Consider the following 17994-nt stretch of genomic DNA (forward strand, 5'->3'; position numbering starts at 1 on the left):
TTACTCCATTTTTTTTTTCGTTTTTCAAAGCCGGTAGAGGGCAGAAGATGTAATTTTATCAAAAAGTCGTAAGATACTTTTTTATTATCTTTACTAAAGGTAACTTTTGGTAGGTATTCCAAATCAATTTGTCACTTTTGTTAAAATTTTGCGATTATCGATCCACCCTAGGCCTATGTATTTACATTTTCAAAAGGTTTAAACCAATAGTACATTTTTTTAATAAATGCAAAAATATATATTAAAATATTGCACATACCGGTATAGGACTAGGTGAGCCGGCTGAAGTTGACCCCGAATAGATTCCAGACGATGGACTTTTCCTAAAATCCTGCGTGGGACTTTGCCTATTTTGTATTGAAGCAGAATAGGAAGGAGGTGGGGGGGGACCATTGGCAGGACTCGATGATATCAACGGATAAGGTGGAGGAGGTTCAGACGTCGACGCAGTACTACTCTGATATAAGCTCAGTGCTTGCATTTGTTGGGAAAGTTGTTGCTGCACCTGGGGACCGTTTTGGACTACCATCGGTTGTCGACCTGATGAGGTGGAAACACTGCTTACGGGACTGGTACCTCGCTGAAATAGATAAGTAAACATAGAAAAAATAAATTAGCAAACATTCATCATCCCGTAAGTATTTAGTGGGTGTCTTACATACATACATACATACAATGTCTTTTTATTTTCTGCAGAAAAAAATATTTAGGAAACATGTGTGGACTTTTCATCAAGTCCCAAATTTCATGCAGCTGCGATCCTTCTGGAATGTGACCAATGCGGTCTTTTGAGATGTCTACTGGCTCAGTTATCTCGCGCAACTTCAATCTCACGTTATACTCCGTTGTAGCCGTTTTCGAGGCACATGGGAGTGGCCCATTAAAAACCTACTTGGCACCACGTTGATACTTGTTAAACCAATTTTTGACTGTCTTCATCGAAGGAAAATAGTCACCATACACATCATTCAAGCACTCTTTGATTTCGCTGAGGGATATCCCTTCCAAAAATGAGAATCCAATCATCGATCGATATTGACATGGCTAGTGTCAGTTGTGCGAGTTTTTAAAGCATGCGTCGATAGATACTTACATATACAGTATATAGGATACAGTACTTACTCAGGACAATATGCTTATTAACAAACTTGAGGAATTATCATCCCTTGAAAATCTTATTGTTGTTGGAGATTTCAATTTTCCAGACATAAGCTGGCCCATTATTTCCAAAACTGATACTATCAATTCCCAAAATTTGTTTAGAAACTTTGTCATGAACTCAAATTGATTACAACTGATAACTGAACCTACAAGGTTTAGAGCGAACAATAATCCTTCAATTTTAGACTTACTTTTCACAAATGATGATCAACTAATTTCTACACTTGAAGTGTCCTCTCCTGTGGGTCTTTCTGACCACTCACCTATTACTGCTCACATTCAATTTAGTTTAACACCGCCTTGCAAAAATAATTTCGTAACGTATGCCACTACTGATTTCTTTAATGTAAATTCAGTTTTATCCCAGTTAAACTGGCAATCTATTTTTCTTAATCACTCTGATCCATCGTCAATGTGGGACTCTTTTCTTCATACTGCTATTACTACAATTTCTGATTATACAACCGAACGGCAGCTATACAGAAACCGACTAAAACCTTGGATTAACCTCTCAGCTACCCATTTAATTCGACATAAGCGAAAGCTTTGGCGAAGATATAAACTTACTGGATCCCTTGATGATTTTCTCGCCCACCGTAATTTTTCTAACCGAGTCAAACAATCTTTGCTAAAGTTAAGAACAGAATTTGAAGAATCTATCATTGCTAGTGGTAATAGTAAAAAAGTTTATCGGTACATTCGTACATCTTTATCTTCTAAAGTCTCCATACCGTTACTTCAAAAAGCTGACGGGTCTTTATGTTCTTCGAATAACGAATCTTCGGAATGTTTATCGTTATTCTTTTCTCAGGTTTTTACAGATGAACCTAACGATACCATTCCTCAAATAATGTGCCCACGTTTGTCTAAAACTCTTGACAATATATCTTTCACACCTGATGAAATTAAACATCATTTAAGGAAACTACGAAATAATTCATCACCTGGATTAGACGGACTCACCTCTTTTTCCTCAAACAATGTGCAGAAACTGTAGCCATCCCTATATCTCTTATAATGAATGCTTCTTTTAATCAAGGTTCTCTCCCCTCGTCCTGGAATTTGGCTTCGGTTACTCCTATATTCAAGAAAGGAAATAAACTTGATTGCAATAACTATCGTCCAATCAGCCTGGTTCCTATTGTCGGCAAGGTCATGGAATCGATTATTTCAGAAGCTATGTCTGAGTTTCTTCTTCAAGAAAATATCATCCCTCACCAACAGCATGGCTTTATCAAAGGTCGTTCAACGATCACAAACTTACTTCATTGTGTGAATGATTGGTCATTATCTTTAAACAATCGGAATCCTGTCGATGTAGTCAACTTAGACTTCTCCAAAGCTTTTGACCGTGTTCCAAAACGTCGATTACTAGCTAAATTGGATCCCTATGGTATCCGCGGAAAGTTGAACATTTGGATTGAAGATTTTCTATCCGATAGATACTTCAGGGTTCGTGTTGGGGAAGACCACTCACTAGATAAGCCAGTCAAGAGTGGAGTCCCACAAGGATCAGTACTTGGACCGCTACTATTTTGTGTCTACACTAGTGATCTTCCGCTCATCGTATCCAGTAAGGTTTCCATTTACGCTGATGACACAAAATTATATGTGAATCCAACTATTAACCAACATGTTCTTCAATAAGATCTTGACGCAATATTCAAATGGTCCTCAGAATGGTTACTTCCGCTTAACATTGAAAAATGCGTTGTTTTACATATCGGCAAAAATAACCCATCACTACCGTACTTTATTAATGGACATCCCTTAAACTCGGTAACCTCCCACAATGATCTCGGAGTGATAATTAATAGTGACTTAAATTGGTCTGATCACATAGTGTCGGTGTGTAAACGTGCAAACTCGAAACTGTTTTTGATCCGTAAATGTTTTACACGTATATCTCTAACTTCTGTTAGTAAACTTTACTCAATATATGTTAGACCTATTCTTGAGTTTGCCGGACCAGTGTGGAATCCAGATCTCATTCGCGATAAGATCCTACTTGAAAATGTTCAGCGTAAAGCTACAAGACTGGCATACGGTCGTGTAAGACCTAACTATGAAGATAGATTATCCATGGCTCATCTTACGACATTCGAGCAGCGACGTCTTCGAGGTGATCTAATTATGTCCTTCCGTATTTTAAAACATAACTTTGGGAACCTAAGCACCATATTCACTTTGAATCAAAACGAAAGATTAAGAGGCCATCGATACAAATTGAAAAGGGAACAAACTACTGCAAGGTCCAGGGTGAACTTCTTGCCAAATAGAATCTTTAATATCTGGAACAATTTGGATCAAGACACCATATCGGCAACTAGTGTTAACATCTTTAAAAATAAACTTGATATTTTAGTGGTTTATTTTATTTATAGGATTTTTTTTTCTTTGACAGCATTATTTATTTATTTATTTACTGTCTCAACATTCAACTTTTGTATGATATACTTAATTGTTTATGTTTACTTAACTTTATAATTGGTATTAGTTTTATAAGGATGTTTTTTTTTATTTTTGATTTTTGGGCATAATAGGAGCTTGCTCCTCTACCCTTATTTGTAATATAATAATAATAATAATAATACTGTTGAACAGAGTCGTTGTGTGCTAACTCTATTTTACTTTATCTTTGGTAATTCGCGTTTTTAACAGCTGACAACCCAAATTTGCGACCATTTTTTATCAGACAACCTTCATTATTCTTATCCTTATCATCATATTAAAAAATAGCTTTAATTTGATATAAAAAACATGCATTTACGTCAAGAGCGTATTTTATTTAAAAAATAAGTGAACAAAATAAAATTTTTGTTCAAAAATGAATAATAACCATTAATTGTATTCTCCTGTATTAATAAATGTAGGTAAAAATGTGAGTTTGATTAACTATGTTATGAACATAGTGATTTTGCAATGGGATCTGAGACTATACTATAAGCTACATACCTGTTGTAGCGCCGGAGAATTGTACCCCTGACCAACAGTCTGAGTTCTCGCCGGTACCACTGGTGCTGGCGACATGCGTTTAAACATCTGTTGAACATTACTGGGCACTGGAGGAGCTTGATACGCTCCCGCTCCGCTACCGACGTGGGGTGGTGGTGGCGGCGGTGTGTTCCTAGGCGGAGGAGGTGGCGGAGGTTCATTGAAACTCGGCGAATACCGGCTATGCAAATCGGCTATGAGTCGAGGACTATCTGAACGGGAACTACCAGCGCCACTGTCCAAAGCGGGACTGCCTCTCGGTAGTCCTAGCTCCCGTTCTATGCTCTGTTTGCGGATAAGCTTCGTATAGCTTGGAGAAGTTGTCTTTTGGCCTATGGACGGATCGATTGATTGTTTGTTAAGGTAATCGAGAGCAATATCTACACGACCATTAGTGATTTGTAGAGCGCGTATGGAAGATTCCTGAAAAGTAGAAAAAAATTATATGTAGAAGAAATTAATTATACCTAAAACCTAAAGAATGGTGTGACAATTATATGTTTTATCTCTCCTCCTGATGAATATTTATGAGGCGGTGTTTAATAAATAAGGTAAGTACAATTTACAATAACTTAAGTACAAATTGGGAGTTACACATGAGTTGACATCAGCGCACGCATAAGGCAAGCTCTTATCAATATGCTGCCACACGAACTTGGAACTCTAATGTTGCATTATGTTTTCTTTTTCCCAGATTTCATTAGCCTTCTCCCGGTATGTAGAGTTCTGCCAGTAGGGTCATCCATTCAGTAGCTTCACGAGGGACAGGAAAGGAATAGAAAAATAGGCATGCAAACAAGCAAGCTCACTACAAACTGAGGAAGGTCCAGCGAGCATCATGAGAGGTGAAGTGAGGAAACAATTTAAATAAACTATCCTGGAGATCTCCCTATTTTTAATGGTAATCCATATGACTGGCCCGTTTTTATTAGTAGTTTTGAAAGATCTACTGAGCTATGTCAAGTAGATAATCATGAGAATATATTAAGATTACAAAAATGTTTAAAAGGTCCAGCAAGAGTCAGTGTTTCAAGTTTTTTAATATTACCTCAATGTGTGCCCCAAATTATAGATACATTAAAAATTCTTTTTGGAAGACCAGAGCAAATTATTGAAGCTCATATAAATTCTATTCGTAGATTACCACCTCCTAAACCGGAAAAACTTGAAACTCTGGTAGAATTTGCTTTAGCAGTTAAAAATTTATGTGTTTTATTGGAAGCATCTAATTTAAAAGACTATCTTAATAACCCTACCCTTATGCATGAACTATTAGAGAAACTACCTTCACAAATTAAAGTTAATTGGGCGATATATCGCAGTGCTTTTCAAAATTTTCAGGGATTAAGGGAACTTGCTGATTGGTTGTATAATCTGGCAACAAATGTTTGTTCTGCTCTACCTACACTAGCCCTTAATGACCAAAGTAATAAAAAAAGGCAATTTAATAATAATGTGCATGCTAATATACATGAAACAAATGCCTCCAGTGAAACACATAATGTAATTTATGTAGGCTTTGCTTAAAGAAACACAGATTTCCCTGTAAGTATCCTGTAAAATGCAACAAAGAAGAATGCCAAAAGAAGCATCATCCTCTTCTTCATGAATTTTCAGAACAAGTATCCAATAAAAGTACAAAGCTTATCAAAAAGGAAAGCGGTATGCAAACAGTAGAATCACACCTCTTATCTGCAGATGAAGAAAGTAATGCACATCAAGGAACACGCTTTCGAATACTTCCCGTTGTTTTAAGAAATGGAAATAGGGAGGTCACTACATTTGCCTTTCTAGATGAAGGGTCTTCCGTTACTTTGTTAGAAGAAAGTATTGCTAAAAAGCTAAATATAATGGGAAACCTAGAACAACTTTGCTTAAAATGGACAGGAAATCAACAACGCTTAGAGATGCGTCAGAAAAAGTATTTTTTTCTATTGCTGGTGATTATAATGGGGCCAAAGAATTTGACCACCGACCAGCCAGAACGGTAAGAAAATTAGGCCTTCCAAAACAAACTCTCGATGCAAAGGCAATTAAAGAAAGCTTTCCCTATCTAAAAACTTGCCTTTCAAATCATATAAGAACGCTGTTCCTCAGATCTTGATAGGCTTAGATAACTGGGACTTGGCGTTACCACTTCGAGTGAAGGAAGGTCTAGAACTTCAACCGATAGCTGCAAAGTCCAGGTTAGGTTGGACCATTTTTGCAATGTTTTCAAATAACGATGTGGAATTAAACTACTCATACCACATTTGCGAATGTAGTTCTGAAAGCATTACTAACTAAGAACTCTTCAATACTGTAAAAGATTTCTTTTTAGTTGAAAGCCTCGGAGTTCAAAATATTAAACCGTCTGTTTCCAAAGAATTAGATAGGGCTATTCATATACAAGAAAGTACCCTATTTCAAATTGGTAACCAATATAAAATTGGATTACTCTGGAAATACGACAACTTGAAACTCCCTAATAGTAAACCCATGGCTATTCAAAGACTGGAGTGTATAGAGAGAAAAATTAAGAAAAATCCAAAACTAGGTACCAAAATTAATCAACAAATTCAAGATTTTCTAGAAAAGAAATATATTAGAAAACTGTCAGAACAAGAACTCTTAGAGCATCAAGAAAAAACATGGTATCTTCTCATATTTCCGGCCTTTAATCCTAATAAACCTGACAAATTCAGATTAGTTTGGGATGCAGCAGCAACCGTACAGGGAATATCCTTAAATTCTATGTTATTAAAAGGAGATGGCCAACTTGCTTCTCTATTAGGCGTCCTCCTACGATTTCGTGAAAGAAAGATTGGCTTTTCTGGAGACATCAAGGAAATGTTTCTTCATGTAGGTATAATAGAAGAAGATCAACATGCACAACGATTCTTGTGGCGCAATGGTAGCTCTGATAATCCTTTGGAAGTTTATATCATGACTGTGATGACCTTCGGGGCTACCTGCTCACCCAGTTGTGCACAGTTTGTTAAAAACGCTAATGCGAAGAAATTTAGCGTAGACTATCCTAGCGCTGTTGATTCCATAGTAAAGAATCATTATGTCGATGATCTCTTAGAATCAACAGACACTGAGGATGAAGCCATCCAATTGGCAAAAGAAATTGCCTTAATTCACGCCAGCGGAAATTTTGAAATAAGAAACTGGAGATCAAACTCTGAAAAATTAATGAAAATCATGAACACCTCCCACGGAAATAACGAAGAAGTCAACCTAGATCTAGGAAACAATAAGAGCATAGATAAGGTTCTAGGAATGTGGTGGGATTTAAAGGGTGATAATTTTATTTTCAATTTAAAATGTAATAAAGGAAACAAAGATGTTTTAAGTGGATTAAGAAAGCCAACAAAGCGAGAAATTTTACAAATCTTAATGTCTGTATATGACCCTTTAGGTTTGTTAGCAAACTTTTTGATTTATGTGAAGATTCTTTTACAGGAAATATGGAGGAGTAACATTTCTTGGGATCAACCAATAACCAATGAACAGTTTCAAAAATGGCTTGTTTGGTTAAAACAGCTTCCAGAAATAGAGAAAGTTTCAATTTCAAGATATTTTCTTAATAAACTCGAAAACTGGAAGGATACCAATACGCAAATGCACATTTTTGTAGATGCCAGCGAATACGCAAGTGCTTGTGTGGCATATCTAAGAATAATGAAAAAAGATGTCATAGAGTGTACTTTGATTGGAGCGAAAACACATGTAGCATCATTAAAACCACAAACTATTCCTCGATTGGAACTTAATGGTGCGGTAATGGGTTCAAGGTTTGCTAAAAGCCTTTGTCAACACCTTTCCATAACTGTGCACAACATTGTTTATTGGACAGATTCTTCAACAGTTTCAAGCTGGTTAAGAAATGAAGACCCAAGAAAATTACCAAAGTATGTTGCTTACAGAGTGGCCGAAATTCAACAAAACTCAATGATATCACATTGGAGATATGTACCTACTAAGAATAACATAGCCGACGAAGCTACTAAATGGACAAAACGTCCCAATTTGAAAAACACCAAGTGTTGGTTTAAAGGTCCTGATTTTCTGTATCAATTAGAAAACAGTTGGCCTCCAGACACCACCCTTAAAAAGGAAAAAGCTGATGAAATTTTAACCACTCATGAAGTAAAATTTAATAGTCCACGTTTAATAGATTTTGAAAGATTCAGTCAATTTAATAGAATTTTAAGAGCAACTGTATATATGTTTCGATTTTTAAGAATTGTTTATGCAAAATTGATGAAATCTGAAGAGCCTAAAGGAATATTAACTTCGGAAGAACTTTTAGGTGCTAGAAATATTTTAATAAAGCAAACTCAATGTGAATATTTCAAAAATGAAATAAAACAATTAAAAACTAATAATTCTGGTAGCTTACAGAAAACAGTTAATAAATAAATAATCAAACAGTTTATATAAATTATCGCCATATCTGGATGAAGATGGTTTACTTCGTATAAGAGGAAGATTAGATGAAGCTAGAGATGTTATTTCAGAAACAAAAAGGCCAATAGTTTTACCAAGAGGAAGTCGTTTAACTTTACTAATTATTGAAGACTATCACAAAAGATATCACCATAGAAATCATGAAATTGTAGTAAATGAGATAAGAAAAAAATTATATATACCAAAACTCAGACTAGTTAAAAAGATTAGGACCAATTGTCAAAATTGCAAGGTCAAATTTGCTAAGCCAAAACCACCACAAATGTCACCTCTACCGCCATGTAGACTTGCAACATTTACTGCTCCGTTTACACATACTGGCATGGATTATTTTGGTCCAATAAATATAACTGTTGGAAGACGGACGGAGAAAAGATGGGGAGCTTTATTTACGTGTCTCACGACTAGAGCTGTCCATCTCGAAGTAGCTTACAAACTAGATGTGGACAGTTTTATACTATGTTTGACAAATTTTATTAACAGAAGAGGACGACCAAGGCATATATATTGTGATCGAGGTACGAATTTCATTGCAGCTGAACGAGTATTGAGAGAAGAACTGCAAAAGGTTGACAGTAAATTAATAGCCAATTCACTGATTAGCCCAGAGCTAAAATTTCACTTCAACGCACCCCTTTCCCCACATATGGGTGGGGCCTGGGAGCGCCTACTGAAAGCGGTTAAAATTTCGTTATATGATTCTTTACCAAGCAGGAACCCTAGTGACCAATTACTTTATAGTTGTCTCATATCTGCAGAAAACATAGTAAACTCAAGACCACTTACTTATCTTCCAATAGAATCTGAATCTCTACCCCCAAATCATTTTCTAATTGGATCTTCAAACGGAGATAAACCAATTGGATTTTTAAACGAAGATGTTAAAGTATTTAAATTTAATTATTTGTACAGAGAGCAATTTGCAAATAAATGTTGGCGACGCTTTATTTCTGAATACATACCTGAACTACTACTTCGGGCAAAATGGCATAAACAAGTTGTACCAATTAAACAGGGCGATATTGTAATTATATGTGATAAAGATTTACCAAGATGCAATTGGCCAAAGGGTAAGGTAATTGAAGTTAAAAAATCATCTGATGGGCAAGTGCGACGAGCAATAGTTCAAACAAAAAATGGAATATATGAACGTCCTGTTATAAAATTAGCAGAAATACCAATAAATGGAGACTAAAAAGATGATGAAAAATAAGTGGTACAGTTTCTCTTTTTCATAGAACTGTACCGGGTGGGAGTGTTACGAATATTTGTTATTTTTATACAATTTATTTAGTTAATTTTAAGTTCTATCATGTTACCCAAAATTTCCCGTTGCTACTGTTCTATAGACTATGTCAAATAGAATAAAAACGTCAGAAAATAAACTGTCACCGATTAGGGAAAAATTTAAATAATTTTAGCAGACAGCAAGAGAACAGTAAGTAATGGGAATTAATTAAATTTTTATATTGTTAATTTTATATATTGTAGGAATTTCAGTTGGTTTTCGCAAATAAAAACAGTAAACTACAAATCCGTCAATTGCTGGCTGTACAATAAAGATAAATTCCCAACAATCATTCATCTGCTAAATGTACTAATCCCAAAATATACAACCATCTCCATATCCATCAAATTTAGACAAAACGTTCATAAAAATCATAGAGAAAGTTGAAATGAAATGTAGCTTGAAATATATTTTACATACCTCTGAATAACCCAGTTGCCTTAGTTGGATGACATCTTTATCATTAACATTACCGCCTCCTCCAGATGTAGAACTCAATGAACTAACTCCACTGGTTGCTGAAAAACTGGATATGGTACTGGCGGCACTAGAGCTCATCGCCTCGCTGCCGCTTTTAGCGAATGGCCTCAGAGAATTCTGGATCTCTTCCATGGCTTTTTGATGGTAGCCCGGAGACCGGGCTGACGTGTTTGGATTCATGATGATTAGAGTGCGAGGCTGTTGGCCCATACTGGGCCTCACGCGAGGCTCACAATGCTTTTACATCTACTCAAATAGTGCAGAAGCAGTATAACACACTCCAGGATGATACAGATCCAACAGATTTAAGTTTTTCTAGAACAAAAACAATTTATTAAGGGGTGCAATTAATTTGTAGTAAAAATAATAGTGGTTTGGTTAGTGATAAGGACTTTAAGGCTGACTATGTGAAAATAACTGATTTTTTATCACAGTTCTGTTGGAATAATTTATTTTTAGGAAAACCACTGAGTCATATTGTGAATATTTTTTATGATATATAGTTTACTTGGCTATAGAATTATTTATCCCCCTAAGGTATTAAATGTACCCCTTAGTAAACTATGGTCAACCCTACAGCAAACCAACATTAAGCATGGTCTCATCAAAGCAGTCCAAAGTCTGTATAATGGAACGACTGCAAAAATTAAAACTGGATCAAGGATATCTGAACGATTTAAGGTCACGAAAGGACTAAAGCAGGGTTGCTGTATTTCGCCTACCCTTTTCAAAATTTATCTGGAACAAGCACTCAAGTTGTGGAAAAGAAAATGTAATGGCATGGGAATTCCTCTCAATGACGAGACTACACTGTACACCTTATGTTTCGCTGATGACCAAATACTGATTGCTCAGGATCATGACAACTTGAGTTACATGACTCGGAAGCTAATAGAAGAATATAACAAATGGGGTCTCGAAGTCAGCATTACGAAAACTGAAGCCATGTGTATTGGAGGGACAAAACAGTCCATTATATTAGACGATGGGGTAGAAATTAGAAACTGTGATGAATACAAGTACCTGGGTATGAAGATAACTCAAGATGGAACACTCGATGCTGCTATAAAAGACAGAAACATACAGGGTAGAAAAGCCATATCCATGATGAACGGAATTCTGTGGGACCAAACAATATCTAAAGCGAACAAACAACTCATATACAACACCATACTTAAAAGTGTAATCACATATGGCAGCGAAGTTTGGCAAATGAAACAAAGAACAGAGAAACTGTTACTAGCAACAGAAATGGACTTCTGGAGAAGAGCAGCAGGAAAATCAAGAAGAGATCGGATACCAAATGAGAGAATACGTGAAATGATGGGAGTCAAGCATACAATAGTTGATGACATAAAAATAAAACAGTTAATATGGTACGGCCATGTACAGAGAATGCCAGATGACAGGATTCCAAAACAGATTTTGACGTGGACACCACAAGGGAGAAGGAAAAGAGGAAGGCCGAGAAAAAGCTGGAGAGAGGGAATTGAAAAAGAACTAGAGGAAAGAGAAATCCCTCCAGGCCTATGGCTGAATAGAGAAGAATGGCGGTTAGGAGTCGGAAGGCGACGGAGAACGCTGTAAACCGATAGTAGTAGTAGTAGGTATTAAAAATGTAGATTCCCTTCTTGGTTCTCTCCAGAGTTGAAGGACCTGATACTTGAAGATACTGATACTGAAAAAGAAAGCTCACAAAAAATATCTTTTATCTAAATCACTTCTGGATTATCCACCTTTTTCTCAGTTGAGGGCCAACTGTAAATTGTTAAAAGCTGAAGGCTACAGAAATCATATTTATTTAACAGAAATATCACTAGGAAACAATTTGAAGGGATGTTGGTTGTTTGTGAATTCACAGAAGGGAAAGCCTTCCTTGTTTGCTGTATTGAATTATGGTGGTGTTGAATTCAGTCACGGACCAGATGTAAATCTTTTTGCAGAATATTTTTCTACAGTCTATTCTACTCAAATATGTGACATACCCAGTGATTCACCTTCACTTCAGTCAGTCAGTCTTACTAACTTAACTGGTTTCAACATAACTATATCTGATATTTATTTAAAATTATCAGAACTGGATGTGAATAATGGTCCCCGTCCTGATGGATTGCCTCACAGCTTCATTAGTATAATTACAGGCCCATTAGTATAATTAGTGTAATACCAAAGATATTTGAATGTTTTTTATGTGACTATCTTAAAGCTTTACTTGAAAAACAGCTAGTAGACCAACAATTTGGATTTCGGAATAGCAGATCACCTGAATGTAATATACTACTTAGTGTTTGTGGACTTCCTGAGGAGGGCCATGGAGAGGGCTGTAGGATACATGCACTATACACTGATTTGTCCAAGGCCTTTGATCAGGTCAACCATAATATTTTAATATTTAAACTTAAAAAAATTGGTGTTGATGGGCCACTTCTTAGATGGCTGAGAACATACTTAATTGACAGAGTTCAGATGGTGCGTATGAGGGATTTTGTTTCCAGAAGATTGTGTTAATCTTCAATGCGATCTCAATCAGTTGAGTGAGTGGTGTGTGTTGAATGCCATGGCCCTGAATGCATCCAAGTGTCATGCTGTTTCTTTTGGACAATCGAGAGACGCAATGGAATATAATTATAATATACAGAACAATCCTGTTGACTGGGTTACTGAAATTCATGATCTGGGAATTAATTTAGACTCTTTTATTTGAATCACATTATATGTCAATGATTTCCAAGTCTTTACAAATGCTTGGCTTTATAAAAAGACCCATCTAGAGTATTTTTCTTGTGTATGGTCTCCATCTTATAATATTTACATATCAAATATTGAGACAGTTCTGCACAAGTTCTTGAAATATGTAGTATTCTTTCATTGCATGACCAACGATTAATTATTAAAGATGCAAAAATGCTTTGTGGTATAATTAATTCTACAGTCTTGTGTCCTCAGCTACTTGAGCAGGTTGGTATGCATGTACCTCTCCGTAGAACAAGATTAAACCAAACTTTTTATGTTCCTCTTTACAGAACCAACTATGCATATAATAATTTTTTATCTCGAGCACTAAGATGGGCAAATCTTCACCCAGATCTAGATTTTTTTTCACCACAGGCCGAATTTATTTCTGGTCTCAGGCATGTGTTTATTTGAGAGGCTGTGGAATAAGTAATCATCGGTTTGATGTGTAAAACTAAATTACGTGATTAAGTTTGTGATATTTATACTTTTATTATTATGACATTTATACTTATATTTTTTTGTTTTATTGTATACATTGTTAATCTTATTGGGCAGCAGCCCATTGAAAATAAATAAATAAATAAAGTTGTTATTTGTGCATGATTGTTGTTACTTATTATTGATTTATTCAAAAAGTATTGAAATTTCAGTAAATTTCAGTAAAATTAATCTGTAGCTAAGAAAAAAGCTTGTGCGTGTGATATTGATTATTAGCTTGGAAATCTGGGCCAACTGCCATATTTCCATATTAAATTATGCACAAATTTTCACAATTTATATACTCTTCATCATCATCATCATTTTGGCTTTACAACCCTGTGTGGGTCCTAGCCTCCCCAAGAATTTTTCTCCAGTTGTCCCTATCCATCACCTTCCTCCGCCAAGCACGTATTTCCATATTTCTCATGTCTTCATCGATGTTATCTAGGAATCTTGTTCTGGGTCTTCCTCTTCTTCTTTGACCAATAGGTCTATCAAGGAGCGTTTTTCTAGCTGGGTTGGTTTGCTCCATCCGCATTACATGGCCTACCCACCTCAGACGTCCTATCTTTATGTGTTTTACGATATCTGGTTCCTGGTATATCCTATAGAGTTCGAAGTTGTATCGTCTTCTCCAGACACAATTTTCATTTACCGCTCAATAGATACGCCTTAGTATTTTTCTTTCGAAACATCCTAACATGTTTTCATTGCTTTTTGTTAAAGTCCAGGTTTCTGAACCATATGTTAGGACTGGGCGTATTATTGTTTTGTAGTTTATATACTCTTACTATATCTATATATCGGTTTTTCCTGTTTTCATTATGTTTTGTGTATTCTAGTATATATTTTATATTAACTAGTATATTATCAAATACATGAACAGACTAATAAAATTCATAGCACAGAGATATCTGGAACTTTCTATGTTGTTCATCAAATACTCGGCAGATATCTGAACTGGAGAAATTTTGACTTTTTGCTAGAATTCTCTAGAATAACTTTAAGACTAAAGGACTTAGCAATGACTAAAACTACTTTTATGAAAATGAAGTCATTTCCTTGCAACAATCATCTCAGTTTAGAACTAAGACAAAGAATGGTTAAGTGCTATGTTTGGTCCATACTTTTGTATAGTGCAGAAGTGTGGATGCTAAAAGTATTGATCATGAGCGAAATTGAAGTATTGGAAATGTGGGTTCATAGACGAATGCTAAAGATACCTTGGACAGCAAGGAAAACTAATGAAGAAGTACTAAGGAGCGTCAACAAAGATAGAGAACTGTTAAACTTTGAAAAATGTCTTATCTGGCACATATAGTAAGGGGAAGTTGATATAAAGGTGTAGGAAGAAAACAAGTTTCTTGGTTAAAAAACATTCGTGAACGGACACAGATATCAAATGCAGGACAATAACTCCATATTGCAGAAGATCGAGAAGCCTTCACAATGGTGATCGCCAACGTCATATAATTCTGATATGCAACGTGAAGCAGTTTAAGACAGTGGTGTCATAAGTAGGATTATTCATTTAAATAATTTATAAACTAAAGATACATTGTGGCAGAAACTTTTAATAGAAAAGACATTACACTTTTGAAGAGTATTCAAGACTAAAAAATATTTACAAGCAATTGTTTAGTGTGTTATGGTATTTATTTTTTAAAATATAAAATGTAAGTCTTTGACAAGACAATCTCTAAACTTCGGGAAGGAAAACATAACATTATGATTTTTAAAATTAAAGATGTGTGCCACATCAAGTTTATTGCAGCTATTAAGTAATTAGGTGTGATAGGAATTTTTATGTTGTGTTTCTAATAATGACTCAAATATCAAAATAATGCAAACTGTATGAACTGGCTATATATGCCTAATCATTTGATTGTGCCATTTAATTAACAACATATTCTCAAGATGTATACTTCCCTTTACACTTAAATTAGCATTAGTTAAACCTCTGTTTAAGAAGGATGATCCTGAACTACTAATTATTGTCTTATTAGTTTGCTTCCTTCTTTCTTAAAATTATTTGAAGCCGCGAGCTGCATGAGGCTTCTAATAGCTATGCACAGCAGGCTATTTAAAGAGAAAATCAATGGAGACTGCTGTTTACAATTTATGGACAAGATTGTCGAATTTGTTGAAGATTGTCAAATACTTTTGATGTTTAGACCACTGAACTTTACTGGAGAAATTGGAAAGATGTGTTATTAGACCCTCAAGGAGTCAAGTTCTTCTAAGAGTACAGATGCCTACTTACTGTAAGCATCCCACAGGGCAGTATTACAGGCCATTTGTTATTTGTTTTTTAGATTAATGATCCAGCAATGAACATTGTAAAAAATAGAGAAAATATTTCAGATTTTGCTGTTGACACAAATATATTGATCTTAGGAATGTCTTTGAACAACCTAATAGATATTACAATCTATACTTTGGAGGAGGCTCAAATGTGGTTCACTATAAACAGAATGAAAATAAATCAAGAGAAAATAAATTATATGATTTTCAGAACTAAGTTGAACAACAGTGTTATAGCAAAGATTGTTCAGATACAGAAGTTTTTAGTAAACACCAAATTATTGGGTATACATATCAACTAGAATTAAGACTTTGAAATACAAGTTGGTAACTTATATGCTAAATTAACATCTGTTTGTTATTGTTTTAGTGTAATATCAGCTCAAAATAAGCTGTGTATTTTGCAAATTTCAGCTCACATATTCGAGCTGAGATAATTTTCTATGGTGGAAGTACCAAAACTTGACAAGTTTTTATTCTACAGAAAAAAAATAGTCAGGATACTGCTTGGTTTGAATTTTAGAGATTTATACAAGGGAAATTTTAAATAATTAGGTGTACTGACTGTACTAGGAACATACAGGTAGCAGCATTAGTGAGAGGAAGTCCAATTACTCATTTGTCATAAGAGATACGAAAAAAACTATTTAAATTAAATAAATTAATTAAATATTTCGCTATGTTAATAATTTTAGACAATACTAGACTAGGTATATATACTAAATCTTGACGATAAATATATTTTTTGATATCAAATCTCTAAAATTTTACAGGATGTTAATTTTTTGCTATGAAATTATTAAAAAGAAATAATTATCTTTTAAATTACTCTGTATAACACTACTAAACCTGATATTGAAAAAACGAGAACATCGTGAAGTCCTAAAATGTAAAAATATACAGGATGTTCTATTAAAAAAGATCTATTATGACCTACATCACAGAAACAGAATCAACCACTACTAGAAGTAATTACTAAGAACTACAGAAATAAATACTCTAAGATCAATTATTGGTAAAACACTTAAGAACAGAGTGAGGAGTAGCGAATTCAGGACTCTGTGAAACATCCAAGCAAAATGGTCTATGAGTGAAAAAGAGCATAAAGAGACCACATTGATGGAATGGGTGGTAATATACTTGCAACGATTGCAAAGGAAGAGAAACCGAACATCAGCTGATAACCTGGAAGACACCACAAATGCTGGAAAGTTGGACATTAGAATCACAACTTGGGCTACAACTTTGAAAAGCAGGACATTGTCTTAAAATAAGAAGAAGAAGGTATCTGTAAGTGGTCTAATTACCAATCAACTATATTCAAAAGTATACCTACAAAAACTGAAGAAACTGATAAATTTGGATGGAAGAAATAAAAAATATAAAGGTGGAAATTAAAAATAGAAAAGCAAGATAATCATAAAAACAATACACATAATAAAACTCAAAATCAAAAAGAAAGAGCTATAGAAAGAGAATATAGTATTTATTATATTAATTTATATTTTACTGATAGTAATATTTCAAATAAATTCACTTACTTGTACAATATGCAACTGTGTTTTTATATATCAAAACTATATTAATACCAACTTTTTATTATTTACACAATCAATAATTTTGCCATTTATCTTTGTACACTTCCAGAATGTATCATTGCTTCATTGTTTCACACTATCCATTCCATTTGTCACATTTTGCTCATGTTTTTTGTTATTTTTGTATATAAATATCCTCAATTTAATAGGCATAGGAATGCAAATTTAGTATTTCTTGTTCTGTAGTATTTTATTTTTGCTGTGTATATAAATTATTTTTGATTTCTCTAAATGTTTATGAATCTTACAGTAGTTATCACTTTAATCTCTATATATTGCTATCACTTGTTGCTTCTTTGTTTGGTCAAGTCTTTAAAATGTTGTTTTCATCATGACATGTGCATACATATTTTAAGGATGAGTCACCTACACTTGGAATCTTTTGATTGCTAGCTTGAATAAAATAATTATCTCAAATATGTTTACAAAATTGAGGTACATGCAAAATAAGGGATTTAGTGTGTTACCATAAATGGGAATTTTAACTATGGAATTTAA

At 34.6% G+C, this 17994-nt stretch overlaps 1 protein-coding gene across 2 annotated transcripts in view; it reads right to left on the reverse strand.

Annotated features, from left to right (window-relative positions):
• wts (serine/threonine-protein kinase warts) overlaps positions 1-17994 on the reverse strand; it is a 63330-nt gene that overhangs the window by 44473 nt on the left and 863 nt on the right. Inside the window, exons 1-4 of one of the 2 annotated variants that reach the window (XM_072543082.1) lie at positions 17440-17994; positions 10319-10693; positions 4117-4578; positions 260-580 (exon numbers count right to left, since the gene is read on the reverse strand). The exon at positions 17440-17994 is cut by the window's right edge and continues 863 nt beyond it. In XM_072543082.1, the coding sequence (XP_072399183.1) occupies positions 260-580; positions 4117-4578; positions 10319-10588 (1053 nt within the window). In that variant the 5' untranslated portion in view covers positions 10589-10693; positions 17440-17994. The remainder of the gene's footprint in view (positions 1-259; positions 581-4116; positions 4579-10318; positions 10694-17439) is intronic. The other variant, XM_072543081.1, reaches the window with a different exon arrangement.

The sequence above is a fragment of the Diabrotica undecimpunctata genome, chromosome 9 (genome assembly GCF_040954645.1).
Source record: "Diabrotica undecimpunctata isolate CICGRU chromosome 9, icDiaUnde3, whole genome shotgun sequence".
Taxonomy (NCBI): Eukaryota; Metazoa; Arthropoda; class Insecta; order Coleoptera; family Chrysomelidae; genus Diabrotica; species Diabrotica undecimpunctata.